A 20,122-nucleotide genomic window follows, 5' to 3' on the forward strand; every position below is an offset into this window, starting at 1 on the left:
TGAAGCCTAAAAGAAAATTAAAAGTCATTATTCATATGTGACCAGATTTGACTGAGCCTGCAAATTGCAGCTTTTCACCCTAGGAGAACCCCCCCCTTAACAGAGTTAATAGCACAGGCAGACTCTTCACATACTAGAGCATGTCTAAAATAAGTGTCAGAGCTGAAATAGACATGTAAATATGAAATAAATGCTTTAACATGTAGCTAGGTGTAATGTTAGAGTCCACAGAAGTGAACCTGTCAAGTCGGTTTTCTCAACGCTGTTTTCTGCAAGACATTACTCTATAAGCCATATCTCCAAAACTGGTGGGTCAAACTGAACCACTAATATTTCAATTTAGAGCTATGATTCCCCGCTTTCATATGGCATGAAAAAAACTCAAATGGCAGTCCTTCAGTCAAATATGTTCAACATCAATCACAATTGTTAATCGCAAACATTTGTATGACAATGAATGGTCAACTTAACATGTTGTAATGGTGACAGAGCCCTAGTTTCTACTCCAGCAACATGTAATCCAGGTACGTACCGTGGGGGGCCTGCCGTCGCTCGGTTGAAGATAAACTGGTATTAATAGAGCCGTGAAGGTTGTATGGCACAAATGTCCCGAGCACCGCTCACATCGTTCATTGCGTTCGTTGACACCGTTATACGTTTCAGCCCAGCCGAGTAGACACTCTATTACCAGCCATCTCCTGAAGACTGCAACCAAGGTCATCGCATGACACCAAGGTCACATGATCAACCTGTAAGACACAAACATACAGCAACATTACACTATATCCAGATTTTATACATTGTAGAAAAAAACATTACATTATATTTCCCTCACAGGTTTAGTTTGTTAACTTAAAGCTGTAGCAACTGATACAAAAGAAAACAGTCCCATGTCACCGACAGGCCCTTTAACCCGTCACTGACATGGGACTATTTTTTTGTTCAGCCCTTTTGCAATGATGATGTTTGGGAGACAAGAAACACTTAATGGGGTAATAAGTTGCGTTTAGATATTTCAGTATTTCAAAGTGTCCATGGACTCTATGATGTCATGGACAGTAGACACTGGGCTCACTTCCTTCCTGGACTACATGTCTCAGTAAGACAGGCCTCCCCCTATCCACAAGGAGGAGCAGTGCATGGCGCACCAGAGGCATTATGGGAATTGTAGTCGAGGAAGGAATTGAGCCCAGTGTCCATGGGCTCCTAAAATATCTAAAAACACATGAAACCCCCAGGAAAGTGTTTGTCTCCCAAACACCATTAACATAAGATCTGGTTGCAAAAGGGTTGAAGTGGCCCTTTAAAAGTTTAAATCAAGTTGCTCTGTATGGTAGAAATGGGTCAATAATACAAACAACTAGAGAGTGCTGTGGATTCATTTAGTTTTAATGTGTGGCCCCCAGACTTTAATCAAAACACAAAGCAACACATGTTGAGGTTGTAGATCTGCTACTTTCAAATTCAAATTCTGTACATTTGAGTTTTAAACCCAGCAGAGATACATTTATTTTAGATGAATCTTATGAATGTAACTGCCACAGTTACAACTTATGTATTCGAGTAAAAGTAAAAAGGTACCGGCATCAAAATGTACAAAATGACCAAATGTACTCATTATGCAGAATGTCCCATTTCAAATGTTTTAAGAGAAAAACTTAAAATAGCAGATCTACAAGCTCACAATGCGTTGCATCGCATCACAATGCATTGTGAGCTTGTAGATCAGCTACTTCCAAATGGTCAAAATGTGGTTGTAGCTTATTGGTAAATAACTCCAATGTAGCTAGGCTGTTTATTTTAATAATCCAAATCAACAAACTAAAAATTAGAAGATTCCAAATAATATAAAAGTACAATATATTTTCCACAGTAGACTTCAGTAAATGTAGTGATTAACTTTCCACCGGTTTAGTTTAGCTTGTTTGCTTCTCAAAAAGGACCAACTAATTCCTCATAGTGTTGTACATTTAGTGTCACAATAAACAACCAACAGTCCTAACAACTCTAATGTTTAAACAATAGAGTTAATGGTGGATAAAAACCTTACCTTAAGTTGCAGCCCCAAACACTCTGCCACAGCACCGCATGCGGCTCCATTTTAAAACTAAAGCCCCGCCTACAGTATCCGGTCTGTTGAAACACGTGATTGGAAAGTCCGTCAGTCATTTGTCAGAGTGAATGGATCATCTCATCCGCTGCAGCTGTGTGTGTGGATTTACAAGCCGCATGCATGCGTGCGCGCACACACGCACACCCACAGACACGCGCGCACGCACGCACGCACACACACACACACACACACACACACACACACACACACACACACACACACACACACACACACACACACACACACACACACACACACACACACACACACACAGGCGAGTTGATTGAATTGAATTAATATCATGAATAAATTATAAACGGTTTATTGATTTAAGAACCCTGAAAGAAGAGATATATAAACATAGCCTAATCTGTTGTAAAGTATAAAGTATAGGAAGTAATACATAAAAAGATAAATAGACAGACAGACAGACAGACAGACAGACAGACAGACAGACAGACAGACAGACAGACAGACAGACAGACAGACAGACAGACAGACAGACAGACAGACAGACAGACAGATAGATAGATAGATAGATCTAGAATGGATGTCCAAACAATTCTAGATCTATCTATCACATACAGCAAATTAATCATATGTGATTGTTCTTTATGTGACAGCCAATCTAGCGCATTGTTGCAGCTTTACACATAATTGCACTTTTCAGCTGCCATTCTCACCAACAATAAAACACTAATCTTTTTAGACACTATTTATTTCATTCAGCAGGGAAACTTTAGTTTTTTTAGGGGCACCAGAGGCACCAGGGGTGCAAATAAAATATACACAATATACAAAACACATGGGGTCATTTTCCTTCAGCCCATGGCCTCGGAGTGATTTTCGTCTTTTTTTCAAATCCTCAAAAATTATGAAAAACGGCATGCATAGTATGCCGTGAGAGGCCATGGGCTGTTTATCTCTAGACGTTTGAATGCTTATGAACCACAATGGAAACAAGTCTCTGGCTCTTCTATCATTATCTATTTTGCTTTTCGTACAAAGCGAGCACAGTGGCTCACTGGGTACAGAGCCTGCCTGGGAATCAGGAGGCCACAGGTTCAAGTCCTGGCTCTGACATCCCAAAATCATGAACTATAGTAGGCCTGTTTCGTGATTTTCAGTCCTACTAGTCCTACATACTTAGAAACCCCATTCCAACCTATTTAGGTTCATCTTACGGTGGACATGTTTGCCTGAAAAGGAATCTTTGAAATGTTTCATAGTTTTAGAAATATAGGCCTATAGTGCTTTCAAATTTGAAACATTTATAATGGGGCTCAATGGTAGCTCTATGGCATGTCAAAAAATCACTTTCACCTAGAAACTCCATTCTCACTTTTTATAATTTAGCTTACTGTGGGCACACATGCTGGAACTTTTTACTTTGAAATGTTTCATAGTTTTAGAAATATAGTGATTTCAAATTTGAGATATTTATAATGGAGGTCAATGGCAGATTTTGGCTCATCAAAAAAATCACTTTCACCTAGAAACTTCATTCACACTTTTTATAATTCCGCTTACTGTGGAGACATATGCTGGAACTTTTTACTTTGAAATGTTTTGTAGTTTCTGAGTTATTTAACTTAAACGTCCAATGCATTCTCAGTAGCACAAACTTTGGCACGCTATAGTCCTACATCCTTACATACATTTTGAAATCCTATTATATAGTATAGTTCTAATGCTTCTCACTCAATGTTATTAATTGTATTTGTGATAAATGTAATATGTTTATGGTGTCGTTCACAGTTAACAAACTGTTAATAAATACTTCAATCAATTATTGTAGGCCTATATCCTGAGTCATAAATCGTTCTATATTTTAGCCACCAGGGGGCAACGTAGTGCTGTTGCATTTTCCTCTCCAGGTTTCTGAAGGACACAGCCAATGCAGATTAATCACGTTGACACATCTGTGACTCACCAGACACTGGTGTTTCTTCATAACGCTCTATTCCCCAGCCTGTGTTCTGTTACTCCTCCTCTTTAATAGGCCAGTATCTTGCTTTTTATAGGCCAACGTCTCCTCCTCACCAAGCATGAGCAATGTGAGGCTATGTACAGACAGTGCATTACATTCAAATGTATTGTTCTTAGTTTATAGTTTCCTTTTTGTTATACTCAACTCAACATTATTTGTTTTTAACAGCTTCCTTTTTCACATGCTGCTGCATGGTTTTCGTCAAGGTCAGCTATTTTACGACGCTGGATCAGGCGGTGATAAAAGAAAGTTGGGGGAGAAGGGCATCATGGCATGGGGAGAACTAGATAGAGGATAAATGCTGTCAGACCTTCTGCCTACTGGAACAGAAACTCCCACAAATAAACTTCACCTGTATAAAGAACCATTTTATTTAGTTAATAACTGTTAAAAGCTCACATCGAGCTTGTATAGATCTGCTATTTTCGACAAAGATATTTTGTGTAGAGGGATAAAAGGAGGGGACCATGTATCGACATCTGATTGGGAGACATGATTGGTCGATAAAGTCTATAACTTTAACTTATATTATAAGCAATGGTTTAATTGGTTAGGGGTTCTTTAGTTTATAGAAACAATTATTGGTCTGAAACGTTCTTTCTAGAACCAAAAATGGTGGCATCAGTCTGAAGAACCAGTCTAAAGAACCATTTTCAGGACAGCTGGCACCTTTATTGACGCCACCATCTCGAAACTAACAGGACATGTTCCTTACTTAGAGTTCCTTACTTCCTTTTCTCTTGTTCCCTCTATGGTTGCTATCCTTCATTCCTAAACAGCGTGTTGACCTTTGTAGGCTTGCCTCTGGGCTGTATGCTTTAACCTTTCCAGTGAGGTAGAGGGCTCCAAGCACAGGGAATAGATGATAAATCACAACTGCTGCTCGCTATCGCTAATAACACACACCACAGCAGACACTCTCTCCGTTAGACTGTTACTGCTTCCCCACAAATCTTTCCAATTCGTCCGTCTGTCTGTCTGTCTGTCTGTCTAACTCACTTGGTCGGTCGGTCGGTCGGTCGGTCGGTCGGTCGCTCACTCACTCACTCACTCACTCGCTCACACACAGATGGTCATGTGCATCCATAATTGCGCATCATGCTGCTTGCAGCAGCACACCGGGCTATTATATGTAAAAATTTGAACTACATCCTGAATAATTCATTCTTCATTATATGCACTCTGAATGGTAATGATAGCCAGGAGTGTGTTTTATACGTCTGTGTATTCTTTTTAGCGTAAAACACAGGGGCTATTATAGAAGCCATTTCTGGTCTATTTTGTATAATCCACCATGCTCCGCAGAAAGTAAAAAAGCCCCCACCATTTTCTTCAATGACTTTGGAATCCATGTTGTAAAAGATCAAAGGGGACAGACCAAAAAGATGAGAGAATCCACATCTCCTCTTCTCCATTTAGCTCCTCTGCAGGGAGTAAAATTGCTTTAGAGCTGTTGGCGGGTTATGCTTGATTCCGAGCCGCAATCAACAGTATGAATGACTCATGGAGGAAGAGAGGGAGAGCGAGCTTTTGGGGAGATTTGTCTACAGAAACGACTGTGAAGCAAACAATGCATCCCCCCCATGAGGTACCATGGCTCGACGTTGAGAGCTACTGCCAAAAACGCATAAACACATACTGCAGTGAACATACAAATTTCATAATGTCATCACATGTCATCGCCTCTGTGACCTGTTTTTAGGTGTGACCAAGCAGCAAGTATTTAAGTCACTTTGCTGTTCACTTTGCTAATAACACAAGCCGCCTTTGTATTGGTGAGTAGCGAAAACATTTCACTGCAGTCGAGAGGCTGGTCTGCATTTCATGCGAACGGAAGGAAGACGAGAGTACCATTATATTAGCACTATACTGGTCCATAGCTCTAATGCCTTTGCATTAGAGCTATATGGACCAGAGCTAGTATAATGGTCAGTATCATTGTCAATATCATGTCAGTATCATGTTAGTATCACGCACGCACGCACGCACGCACACACACGCACGCACACACACACACACACACACACACACACACACACACACACATACAGTATATGATGGATGGATGGATGGATGGATAGATTCACCACAACACTACAACCTCCCTGATAGTGCCTGAGAACATTCCACATCTCTGTGTTTTGTTTTGCTCATTGTTATTTCCCTTCCAAGCAGGCAGACAGCCAGGTTCATAAAGACTTTCTGGGGATAATGATGAAAACCATTGCTGCTGCCCAGACTCAGCCGACGAAACATAAATGGCTACCCTGTCTGCCCTCCAGATTGACAGGGAAGGTCAGAGCATGCATCAGTGCGTTCAACAGGGACCGCTTCGTCGTCTGTCACACTTATTTCATCATATTAAGAAGCTGTTCGTAAGTGCACCACTGAAAAGGTATCCTTGAATAAGATCCTGAAAATTAGGCAATTAATGGGTGAAATTGTTTTGTGGACAGAAGATTGCTTTCTGAATGTGACTTTGGCATGTCATATACAGATATTATTGACTATATTATTGACATTTTCTCAAGAGCAAAATGTAACTATAGAAAGGTGCAATACTGGGGAAATTGTGTGGTTGCACCTATAGCTCTGGTCCATAGCTCTAATGCGCGCATTAGAGCTATGTTATTCTCAACTTCCGCCGCTCGCATGAATGCAGACCAGCCTTTGGCGTAAATAAAAAGAACGTTTTTGCTACTCACCAAAACAAAGGCGAGTTGTGTCATTAGAAAGCCTACTTTCCTTAGTGGACGCACTCTGAGCCCCCCACCACACGTATAAACTGTTCCCCAAAAGGGGATTTTGTTTCCACCAGAAAGAATACTTTTTTAGTTACTCCGCTGCGCCCTCTACTGATATTGCCCAGAGAACTGCCTCATAGAGAATATTTTTCCTCCAGTGAAAATAAATCCCTTTCTGGCCAAAAAGTACCGTTTATACGTGTGGTGGGGGGCTCAGAGTGCGTCCACTAAGGAAAGTAGGCTTTCTAATGACACAACCCGCCTTTGTTTTGGTGAGTAGCTAAAACGTTCTTTTTATTTACGCCAAAGAGGAGAGGCTGGTCTGATTTCAATTTGAGATTTAAAACGGAAAGTCCCATAGCCTTACTGCGCAGGGCAGAATCGTAGAAGCAGTAGAAGGCTATGGACCAGAGCTAGGTTGCACCGATGCGAGTCGCCAATTGCGTCTGCCGGGACATGAGGAATCCGCTGGGAGGAATACCGTCGGAGACCGTGCGATGTGCGATTTCATTTTGATGCCGATTGGATCCTCGTGATATATGGCGTTTTGATTTTTTGAGAAATAGGCCCATCCCACTAAATAAATAAGTCCCTCCCACACATTTTGCAAGTCAATTACATTGTCACGTCACTCCTAAAGTCACTTTGAGAGGAATGATCCCCTAAAAATCATGATTTTGGATTTCTTTTTTTGTCAAATGGGCACCCACTAACTTCGTAAACCTATCCAACGGTATGGACTATCAAAATGTCTCTTACATATGTTCATCGCACGGGTACAGAGTTCATGTGTACCGATTTCTATGATATTTTATGATACAAAATCGTTAAAAAAAATCTATCTAAACTCCTGACGCAAATGGGCGTGACCTATATGGGGAGTTGTTTGTGTGATGACCCAAAGAATCCAGGAGAAAATCAATGTTGAATTTACGACCTATGGTTCAAGAGTTATAGTGTAAAATGTAGGCTGTATAGCGCCAATGATGTACCGGTAATTATGTTTTAATTATTTTTTGAAATTATTATGAACCTGATGAATCAACGCTGAGATTTGCAATAGGTAGCTTCATGCACCCAGCCAAGCCAGATGCACCGTGGAGGAATCGAACCCCACATTCCACAGTGATGCTGCGTGAACCAGACACCTGCCATCTTATCAATCATTCATTGTGTTACAGTGATCAGCTTGATGCCAACTTATCCCAAGCCACAGCTTTGACATTTTGGAGTTTACACAGGGCTAGAAATGAGCGTTGACTCCTTTCTGCGGAGTTCAGCATGTATAATATGAAATCCTGGGGAAATGCTTTGAAATTGCAGTATATAGGTGGCTGAGCTAGGCAGGCGTTGTTGGTTGAAATGTGATGATTTGGTACGGATTATGTAAGAGCTTTCCACTGGTGGAGTGTGTCTGCCCAGAGATAGCATGGGGAGTGGAATGAAGGAGTCATTGGGCCCCCGCAAATCCAAAGTACTTAACTGGAAGTGTGTGTGTGTGTGTGTGTGTGTGTGTGTTTGTGTACGTGTGTGTGTGTGTGTGTGTGTGTGTGTGTGTGTGTGTGTGTGTGTGTGTGTGTGTGTGTGTGTGTGTGTGTGTGTGTATACATATCTCAAAAAACTTCTGTAGTATGAATGAACAGATCAAGGCGCAATACAGACAGCAAGATATCAAGACACAAGCCTACAAGGACAGATGCCCAGCATTATTACAATCTCAAATTCAATTAGCAATTTCACAATTCTCCGATGCATTCACTTCTTGCCAGCACATGCATCCGGTTTTGGTTACCTAATCAATTTAGGGGACCTTACATTTGAGTAAATTGCACAGTAAAATGCCAGCAATGATCCTCTGATTGTGTTGCTTGATCCACCCCAAAATGCATTTTGTTATTTCGTTTATACTACTATACTATCGTCTTGTAATAAGAAGTTGTGAGACGGTGTGAGACATTTGTATGAAACCTTTTCGTTAATGACACAAAGCAAAAAAAAAACAATCATGACTTTTTAATGGCATTATTTGTAAACCCTTGCATCAATGTCAAACAATTTCCATATGACCTCATGTTTGTTTTCAACGAGACAGCCTTTTGGGATCTTTGCCGACAAACATTTCCAGTTTTCCGATCATTTACACAAGCAATGACCAGCGATACTGGTAGAACACCACACAGACAACGGCTTCCCTGTCACTCTCCACAAAGTGTGCAGGTGTGTGTTTTAAGTAACTAATTATTTTGGTTACAGCAGAGATCTTGTCAGTAGCATGGACCGCTGCGTATAGTTCTTCTGGAAAATGACATCTTGAGTAACTAAGCTATGTGGACTAGAAAGACAGGGGCAGTGATACGGCATCCTCTCAAGGTAAGGTGACCTGTCAAGGCAACCTGCCAAGCAGGGTTGGATTTGTTGGGGAGGGATGATGGGGCAGGGGCCATGCTGCTGCTTTTGATACCCCCCCCCCCCCCCATCACAATTTAACAATTACAAATTACATTACCACTGGTATCCCTAATTTGAGAAGATTCGGGGCAAATTTGTCAAAATGTTTTTAAATAAATAAAAAATGCAAAAAATAGCAGACTCAATACATACATTGCAAGCTTGCAGATTGGCTATTGTCACTATTTTACAAATAGAACCCTGCTACCCAGTATGCATGTCATCTCACCCACAGAGCAGAGCCTGAGGCTCTGAGAGAGGAGTGAGATGAACCCTAGTGTAGCCAGACTATACTGTTCCACAATCACCCAATACGATATAGTCTGGAACTACACGGAAAGCTGTCATCTGTTCATCATTTCCCTTCACGAAAATATATTCTTTAAACATATCTTTGAATTCAACATTTCTGCTAAAGCAGCATCTATACGCTTCGACTAATTTGATTTACAGTAGGACAAATGTACGCGACTGCAAAGACGAAACGGAAGCGGGGAGGAGCCGGGATATATATCCGCTTTAGCCCCCCGGATAATTTTTTCAGCGCTTCCTTCACACTGTGTGACAAAAGCATTAGAGAAGTGTGGTAGCCAGCAGTCTGGCCCGAGAGACTATATGACCCCCAACGCACGGCTACATTTGACCACCATAGTCGTCGGTTATCAGAGTTTGGTGGGATGAGTCGGCATCCGCTACATATTGTGTCCACAGAAGGGGCTACTGTAATACAAAGTACTACAAAACCTGTTCTTGTACAAAAACAACCTTTTTTTTGTTGTAGAAATCCTGCATTTAAACGACAGCGGATAGAGTGAAAACAGCAGACTGTGGATAGCGACAGACATGGTGGGAGTTCTGACAGTATGCGTTGCATGTCGAGGCGTTCAAGGTTAAGAGGCATGGCAGCAAGTTCTTGTCAACGGCAGAACTTTGGCACAATCAATGATCCCAAACTAAATAGCAATTTAATACATTTTGCTGTTAAAAAATAAGTACAAATTAAAAGTAAATAAAACAACAAAAAAACCATTTGGCACTAACTGTTGTTCCTGTTGTGAGATAAGCATTTGACTGGATATTTTTCAAACTAATTCCGAGTGAAGGGGGGCATTGATAGCATCACACACATGAAGAGAAGACAAAAAGTGTACTGACGTCAACCCAAACAAACAAACAAACCAACAGACAAACAGACACCAAACTTATTCTCAAGGTGTTACTGACACAAAAGAGTTCTCCATTCTGCACAGGTGTGCTGTGAGGTGTACCGGAGGAGTCTGTGTGTGTGTGTGTGTGTGTGTGTGTGTGTGTGTGTGTGTGTGTGCATGTGTGTGCATGTGTGTACGCGCACGTGTGTGTGTGTGTGTGTTGCATGTGTGTCTCCACATGAGAGCATGTGTGTGAATCCACTGCCAGTGAGGAATGAACCTACAGCACGTTCTGTCTCAAGCCTTTCATTATTCCGGTCTACTTCAAGTCAACAGACGGGGCCACTCAACGCTCCGTTGTCCTCACGTCGCCGCGCAAACTCTCCTCTGGAAAAGTGAACGTCACAGTGAGGTGACACTGCCCGCCCCGGGTATATAACTCCATGTTTCCACAGGAAACATCTGTCTACAAAAAGAATTGGACAAAGGGCAAATGGATATCGTAGTGACTATCAACCCATGTCCTTGGTTTTACGTCGGCATTGATTTGACCGTCCCCGTCTCTGTTTAGCGGGAATGCTCAGTTTTTGTAGTTTTTTTTTTTATACCATCGATTGCGGTTAAAGTCAGCATTGGTCTGACCGTGCCCCCGCATCACCTTCCCCCCCCCCCCCACCCCACCCCCAACCAACCAACCCCCCTCTCCCTCCCGCCTCCCCCTCCCTGATCCTACAGTGAAGAAGCAGATTCGGACTTTGGGCCATCTCAGGCCATGGTCTCCTTCCCCGGGAGTCTGCGGTCGTTGAACGTGTGCATGTTAATGACCTCCTCCGTCTTGACGATGACAGGTGGCTGGGGCTTCTGTTTGAGGCGGCGCTGGCACTTCAGGGACGCCCGCAGCTCGTCCACCATGGCGCTGCAGAACGACCGCTGGAGAGGAGAACAGAGAGAGAGAGAGAGAGAGGGAGGCTGTACTGTTAGCTCAGTGCCATCGCTGTCGTATTTGAACATGAATATTAATACATGTAGTGAGGACATCGTCATTTTAGGACGGTGGCTCTTATGAATGGCCATTTAAAACATTTAACCCTAATCGTAAGGCCGAAAATATCCAATCTACAAGCTCAGTGTGCTTGCTGTGCAGAGACTATAGTTGCGAACTTGTAGATCTGCTATTTTCAGTGTGCGACACCGGCGCGCAACCTAACCTATAAATACCAAATCCTAACCTGTATCGTTTCCTACTTGTAACAACAAGGACCAAGAAAGATTTCCTCGCAATGTCTATGTCTCAAGTATATGTCTATACTTTTGAGGACATTTGGCCATCAAAAGTATCTAATACAAGTGCATGGACGGACGCACGCACACACACACACACACACACACACACACACACACACACACACACACACACACACACACACGCACGCAGACACACACGAGGGAGAAGCGGTACAGTAGATGAAGACATGTGCAGGGGCAATTTAGTTTACTTGTTTTTGCAGCTGACCACCTCTGTACTAGCTCGGAGGAATTGATATTTGTATGTTGGCAAAAAACGGGGAAAAAGAAAACTCAATAATTTGCACAATTCATAAAAATAAACGCAGGGTAGGGAGGTGGAGAGAGAGGGGTAAGGTACAAAATGGTGTAGTGAAAAGATGGATGTGAAAAGGGGGGAGCAGGATGGGTACTGAGAGGAGAGGAGAAGAGCTTGTTTGTTTGTCTATAAACACCTTGGCGACCAAGAGGACCTGGCATTTTTCTCATTTGCAAATTCTTGGAAATGTTGCGACCCAGTCTGTCAGTTTTTGATTAATGATAGCTAAGATGTGCTGGGAGACATGTATGCAGTGGGTGAAAGAGCCAGAAATTAATTACCGTTACAACACAAGAACACGCTGCTATGCTGAGGTAATTATGTAGATGTAAATAATCCGAACGCAATATCAAAAGGACTACAGCAATTATCCGTATAAAAAATTATAGACATAAATATAGCACAATGTAGACCGAATTACTGCGTGATGAATCATAATTGCAATTGGTCCAAAAATAATACCCACTCAGATGGAACGGAATAAGTTATTAAAACATCCATCCTTCTGCCAGCAAGGCGCAAAGTGAAGTAGAAAGCAAAGCAGAGACACATACTACTGTATGTGAATAGTAGTTTTCATAATGTAAAGTAATTACAAAAAAACTTTGATTCCTCACCTTAAGTTAAAAAATAGCAGATCTACAATCTCAGAACGTGTCATAGCGTGACACATTTTGAAGCTTGTAGATTTACAAATTCTGTGTGTGACCTGTAATTTGACAAAAATGGCCTTGTTGTTTTTGCGGGGACACAGATACAGACAAACCCTGTTCTAAGACGGCTGGCCCCTTCAATATTAGCCTATAATGACTATGACATGCCCAAAAGTGATGCAGGAAGTATTATCAAATCTTCAAAATGAAGCTATACATCCCTATATTCATACGTTGTTGAATTAGCATATGAATATTCACCAAAAATCAATTTAAACGGACTGGTTAATATGTGACCAGTGAGTATAACATGAATTAGGCTTCAACAACTCCCATACTTTCTCCAGCTCTGCGTTCTGCTTGGACTTGTAGAGGACCTCCCCGATGGCCACGAACACAGACAGCACCAGGCCGGCCGCCAGCACGATGAAGATGCCACCGATGTTCTGCACTCCCAGAGCGCTGGCCTCCTTGCTCTCCTCCTCTGGACAGCCGTTCCCTCGCCACCATTTCTCCTTCATCATGTGCAGCTTCCCCTCCTCCTGCAGCTGCAGGATGGCTATGGTGATCTTGTCCCTGTACGGAGAGCCTGCGGGGACATGGAGGAGGGGAATGTGAGAAGAGAAGAGTGGATTTGGATTGTGATAATAGCTATACTAGGGCTGGGCGATCAAACCAAAACATTATCGCAAGCAATTAACATTTAGAAGCAATAACCGACTTAATCGTGTTCATGAGCAAGATTAAGTCAAGAGTTACGATTAGCCGAGAAGCTTCCCTTTCTTAGACATCAACAAATAGACAAGACAATTTCAATCTATTTCTGCATAATCGACTAAAGCGATTAGTCTGAATATTAACCCATATTGTACTTTGTCGTGGTGTCCTATACAAAAACAACGGTTCTAAAGCGCACAGCGCGTGGCACTGCATCACGTCGCAAGTTTGTAGATCTGCCATGTTCAGCGTTTTGTTTAAACATCGTTTCATTAATCAAGGAAAATGTTTTAAATGAAGTCATTATTATCACCCAGATCCACAACATACAGATAAGGAGATTATGCCAAAAACAGTCACATGTGGATGTAACAACTTGTACAGTATGTGCTTATATAACCTGTCATGTTATAGTTAGCGTCGTGAACAAAGGGGGAACGTTCTTGTAAATCCTGATTCACGTACAGCTAATCCCTGCATTCATAGCCTGCTCCCAGAATTACCATCCCTCTCTCCAGTGTGTGTCACAGCGCACAAAGAGTTGGCAGCAAGCAGTGGGCGTTGTGCACATAGAAGCAGGGCTCCCGTTGAGTCTTACAGAATGAGCATGTGTGCGTGTGTGTGTGTGTGTGTGTGTGTGTGTGTGTGTGTGTGTGTGTGTGTGTGTGTGTGTGTGTGTGTGTGTGTGTGTGTGTGTGTGTGTGTGTGTGTGTGCGTGTGCATGCACTACATGTTCATACAGTATGTACTTGTTGTTATACCTATTGTACATAAACAGAGAACATCAAGGAAGCTTAGGTTCTACATTGGATTGTGCAATGTGTGTGTGCTTGTGTGTGTGCGTGTGTGTGTGTGTGTGTGTGTGTGTGTGTGTGTGTGTGTGTGTGTGTGCATGCCAGTTTGTACCATGTTCACAGGAATCAGTCACACAGTGTGTGAGTTTAGCTGCACGTTACGTGCGAGTGTTTGGAAATATGAACATGGATATTCATGTGGGATACAGTTGTGATTATCGGAGTGGGTTGTGCGCTTCTTAAATGTGTGAGGAAGACGGCCCAAATCCACAGACGGTGGGAAGACGCTGGAATTAGCGGCGTGGTATTAGGACACAGCAGGGGACTGCATGATCAAAGGAGGAATAATCGCTGCAGAGTGCCTGAGTGGGGTTGGGTTTCTCTCCCATCCGCACGCACAAACACACGCACGCACGCACACAGAAACACACAGAAACACAAATAAACTGTGCCCCTGACTAAGCCAGGAAAAGATGAACGTGTACTGTGAGTGTTCATGTTTCATTAATAGCCCACCACTTTAAAAGCTTGTTAGTGTATTTATGCGACCATTCAGGGGAGGACAGGATATTTTGTGCACCGCGACCCATCTGTGCATTTACATTTTTTACATTTGCATTTAGCCGGCACTCTTCTTACCCCAAAAGCCACTTAGCGGCTTCTGTTCCTAGACTGCCAACAGTACAAGCTGACAAGAGTTGGAAAAGTAAGAAACAGCCAAGCCTCTGCACCCAGATAAAAGATGCAAAAATATTCTTGTCACCCCTTGTGTGTTCGTGCATAACAGAGAGCATTTTAGGGACATTAGGGGTATTTTATTCACACTGGGGGACTCTGTAAAGAGGAACAAGATGGTCGCCTCTGGCTGCTGCGGGGAGCCTCTGTTGCAGTGGTTCAGGTGTGCTGAGGTACACTATGTGCCAGACGAATCCAGGTGTGCCTTGGCATTTGGCCATACATTATTAGTGCAATACAACCATACAAAAAGTGATGCCTTTTTTTGGCAACACTTTAGAATGACTAGCCGTTACAACTAATCGATCATTCACAAACTGTTAGTTAATGAGTTATTTAGTTAATGATTTATAAATGGTTATTAGCTGGTTAAGCTATCTATCAGATACTGTAGCTAATGGACCACAGAAATGTCTTGTGCATGTTAATATATATATATATATATATATAGTGTATGTGTGTTTTATAGTTATGTATGAGTGATAAAAGTGATGTGTGTTATAGAAGCTATTTCGCAAGAACATGAATACACATTGAGACTTTGACTTGCCCATTGGTGTGCAAAGTTAGAAAATTGATTAACAACTTTCAGTATAAGCCATGCTGCCAACTCATCCTACTTTTCTGTTATTAATCACTGTCATTAATAACTCATTAACTAACATTTCATGTATGTAACACTTCAGAATCTAATATTTTAGGTTCTAGTGTCACCATATTTTAATCACTTTCTACCTATTTTGGCAAAGTTTTGTTTTACCATACACACAATTTTAAATAGGAAAAACAGCAGATCTACAAGCTCACATGCACTGTGACATGTTTTGAAAAAAAATGTTAAAATATGAAATCTGGCTTACATGTAAGTGGTTAAACATTTTATATGACACTAGTAAATATAAATGGAAATGTATGAGTGATGAAAAAGTGATGTGTGTTATAGAAGCTATTTTGCAAGAACATGAATACACGTGGGCCTTGAGACTTTGACTTGCCCTTTGGTGTGCCTTGGCCCTTGGGCAGAAAAAGTTAAAAAATCACACACGTGTGAACTGAGTGGTGCAATTCACCCCCCCCCCCTCTCTCTCTCTCTCTCTCTCATTAGAGACACAGCACCTACCCTCTCTCTGTTTCTGGCGCCCCCTACTGGTATAAATAAGTCACATACTCGTGCTCATAGTTACAGGTACACAGGTACACAGGTACACGGACATTGCAAGCTGGATGTAGGAGTGGTTGCACCACTCAAAAACCTCTGGACTGTTCTCACAGTCTTCACTTACTTGAAAGTGTATATTTGTACGTCTTTAAATGTTCTGATGAATTGAAAATGGAGGACTGAATTGATGCAAACAAGTCAGTTTCGTCCTCAAAGTAGCAGTCTTTGTATTCACTTGCGCTCTCGTTTAAAATGTACCAATTCTACATACTGTGAAGTAAAAGATGTAATCAATCAATCAAAAAAAGTCGGCTGTTCCCTTTGGTTCTCTCTCTCCACCTCGGTCATTGTTCTTCATCTATCATTTATGTACGGCAATACATCATCCTTTCATCTTTGCGTCTGCGTGCGTTCAGATTGATGAAGAGGGCATTAACACAGAATTGGAAATGACTGAAAGCGCCCTCTGAGTTTCATCCAGCCCGTTTTCTTGTCCGTCTTTGTTCATGAAGAGGATGTGCCTTCGTACACTTATAGCATAAATTGCTATATTCCAGTGATTCCCAACCAGTGGGCTGCACGGGTGTTGCGAGTGTGCCCCCAAATAATTGACAAAACACCAATATTTTAGTGGCCATATAACATTCATATATTCAAAAGAATGTAACGAAATTGCATGGTATTTTTTCTTTAAAACGTGGTTCAATATGGTGATGCCAATAATATATGTTAGTTCCATTGATTCAAACCGGAATTGATTGATCATAAAAATAAACATGATCCAAAAATGGTTGAGAAACCATTTACTGTATATGCACTGCTCTGCCTGTACTGTAACGTGTGTAGCTAATGCACCGTATGCACATGTGGACATCCGTGCAGTCAGTGTACATGCATACTTCAATGCACAGTCAAATCCTCACACAGAGAGTATACAAACGACAGTTACATTTGGTTACGTGCATACACTCTGAGTTAAATGAACACTCAGGACCTTGCAGTGTTGAGGACGAGGGATCCATCAAGTGTCCGAGTTCCCCCCGATTCTGCCCACACTCATATTTCAAATGATTAATGATTGCCTAACAAAGCAGAGCTGGGATAAATGCTAATAGGATGGGTCCTTGGGGACGTGGAATATGGAAAGAAGGTGCCTGGGCGAATGGAATGGAAAAGCGCTGCACTTGACACAGTGCACGCGCACAGAACCACCTGACAGATGTTGTACACCAGAGGATATCCATCACTCCTACACAGTCTGGCCTCAAATGTTAATGCGATCGACCGCCGTATGGAGGACACATTTGCGTTCCGGGAATACATTGGTGTGTGAGACCAACAGCTTGGGACACAGGTATTATTACGGCTTGGACTGGCCTTGAAACGCCCCTGTGTATCCACCTGGGTTTCCAACCTGCATCTTCCACACAGGAAACAAAGCAACTTGCTCTGTAAAGCCCGGATATAGTAAGAAATGTGCATTTCCCCCACCCCCACCTTTCAGATGTTGTACTGCCTCTGATGAACCCAGGAGTCAGCCCAGCTCCTTTTCCAGACATCAGTCATGCCAAAACTTGACTATTGTAACGCCCTCCTTACTGGCCTACCGGCATGCACACTTAAGCCTCTCCAATTGATCTCCAATCTTGGTCTTCAACCAGACAAAATCCCCTTCTCCGCTCCCTCCATTGGCTCCCGGTTGCTGCCTGTACAAAACGTGTTGGCATTCAAAGCAACCAAAGGTATGGCACATATCTCGCAAGTCTGATCGAACCCTACAAACCCTCCAGCACGCTCAGATCAGCCAACGCAGCTCACTAAAAACGCCGGGACAACGCTCCACACATCCCAAACCCTTCTGGCTCCAAAACTATGGAATGCACTTCCCATTGCAATCAGAACTGCAGCCTCACTCCCAATCTTCCGCCGTAGTCTTAAGTGAAAACCCTTCTCTTCAGACTCCATCTGAGCCCGTAGCACTTGCCGTAGCCCTAGCCCCGACAACCTTACAGGCGTATATGCAAAAGCTCAACTTATGTAACTTGGATAGCATTTTATGTAGACATAGCACTATATAGTATATGCATAGTTTCATTATATAGATATTCCACTGTTACGGTCTTAGCTTGCGTATGATTCATGATGACTATTTTTTATGCAAATGGGATGGGTATTCTTAGCAGGCCAAAAGTTATGGCTATGAATATCACAAATTCCAAAATATGGGGTCCACCGGTACACAATCTCCCCATATTCCTATTATAGAATGTTGAGTGATTATCTATCCTAACATATTTTAGGATATCCTAAAAAAAATATGTTAATGTTACACAACAATGGCATTGTAAAGGATGTAGGAAGAAATAGAGTCCGCAGCACTGGTAGGAAAAACTCAGCTCCACTGGTTTATTGATTCTACGTTTCGATCACTGGTAGTTTTTCCTACCAGTGCTGCGGACTCTATTTCTTCCTCTTGTACTGCCATTTGTCCAGCACCTGGGCCAGAGTGGATGTGCATGCTCTATTACCTTTGATTGTAAAGGATGTAACCATACATATTTATGTAAATACATCAGGATTCAGGAAATATTCTCTAGTGAATCAATGAGTGCTAGAATGGGCAGACTTCAGAATATGATTAGGACCATTCTGGATGCAATATGAATTTAAATTGAGCAACAAAAGCACCGTGACAACAAGGCATTTTTATCCATAATGTGGTTGTTTGGGATGTCGGTGGCAGCCATATATTTGCTGTTCCATGTGTCAGCGCATTAATGGAAAGGAGGAACTGATAGCCCTGTACGACCGCATGGCGAGTAATGGGAGCCCATTTCACGGACATAAGTGTAAGTCCCTCTGTCCTTAAGGAGGCACAGTGGGACCATATTTCACCGCATCACCTCAGCTTTGTTACAGCCCTGTGACAATCACGACAGGGAAATGAAAGGCACACAGTAAAATCCTCAGTGCCAACTTAACTCTACGAAGGGAACCAAATGACACTTTACACAGGTCATTTGGTTCAGTGCAGACCTATTTTTTTCTTTAAACTCTGAGCGTGTGCAAAATACAAATGTGGACCCGTCCCTTCTGGGTCCATTTGGCGAGTTAAAAAAAGCTCGGGATTTTACAGTGCATGCAGGTCCCGTCAGCCTGGACGTCGCAGCCTGCAGATCCCTGAAGATCCATAAGCGAGCCGACGTGCTCATCAGTGGGGACAGGTCCAGAAGTGGCCGTATTTTGATGGCCTTCATATCCCCCAGTGATGGATGTAGCCATTACCGCGGGTCGCGGCGGTCTCACTGGCCTCGTCATGACTACTCTCACCTCGGCAATACCGAGATTGGAAAGCGTCATCAACGACTTTCAGCCAGGCTGGCCCCTGGAGTGCGGGCGATGTGAGCTGCACACTTATTACCCAGGTGCCAAATTGCTTTATGTGCCACAAAATGGTTACCATAATGTGGAGAGAGGAAAAATGTGGCTGTTTGCAGAGGCCATATGCGGGTCACAAACATCGCAACGTTGTTTGATCTTGCGCATGAATATACCAAATTGGTAGTTTACTGCATGAGGATAATGTAGATTAGGCCTACATCAGATTATGTTAAAATTGTTATGTATGTGTATGTTATGATAATGACGTTAGAACACTCTTTATGTGTGTAATATGTGGTTATTTTAGATAGTAATCATTGCTATATGGAGTGTTTGCTCAATAGTCTCCCCGTTTCTCCAGTTCTTTAGTAAACAAAACATTTTTGGGGACTTTTCTGCCTTTACTTGGATAGTATAGTTGAGAGGGAGAAAAAAACAGGGAGAGAGAGTGATACACAGCAAGGGCCATCGTCAGGCTCGGGAATCTAACCCGCGACTCGCTGTCTGGCTGCATTAGAGCATATTAAATGTGGTACCGTATGCATCATAACCACGTAGACAATAAATGTTAATGTCGGTATACCAAAATGTAGACAGTCAGGAGAGAGAACCCGGTTATGAAACAAACAAAACCAAA

The 20,122-nt window shown here is 42.4% G+C and overlaps 1 protein-coding gene across 1 annotated transcript in view; it reads right to left on the minus strand.

The window, feature by feature from the left end:
- Positions 1–11,191: 11,191 nt before the first annotated feature.
- The window catches only part of LOC310876955 (glutamate receptor ionotropic, kainate 2-like), a gene marked incomplete at its 5' end in the record, with an annotated part of 75,518 nt that continues 66,587 nt past the window's right edge, over positions 11,192–20,122 (minus strand). Inside the window, 2 exons of the mRNA XM_083790603.1 lie at positions 11,192–11,373; positions 13,038–13,288. Coding sequence (XP_083646729.1) covers positions 11,209–11,373; positions 13,038–13,288 — 416 coding nt within the window. The 3' untranslated portion in view covers positions 11,192–11,208. The remainder of the gene's footprint in view (positions 11,374–13,037; positions 13,289–20,122) is intronic.

This window comes from Protomyctophum parallelum, assembly GCF_964188405.1.
Source record: "Protomyctophum parallelum genome assembly, chromosome: 19".
Classification (NCBI taxonomy): domain Eukaryota; kingdom Metazoa; phylum Chordata; class Actinopteri; order Myctophiformes; family Myctophidae; genus Protomyctophum; species Protomyctophum parallelum.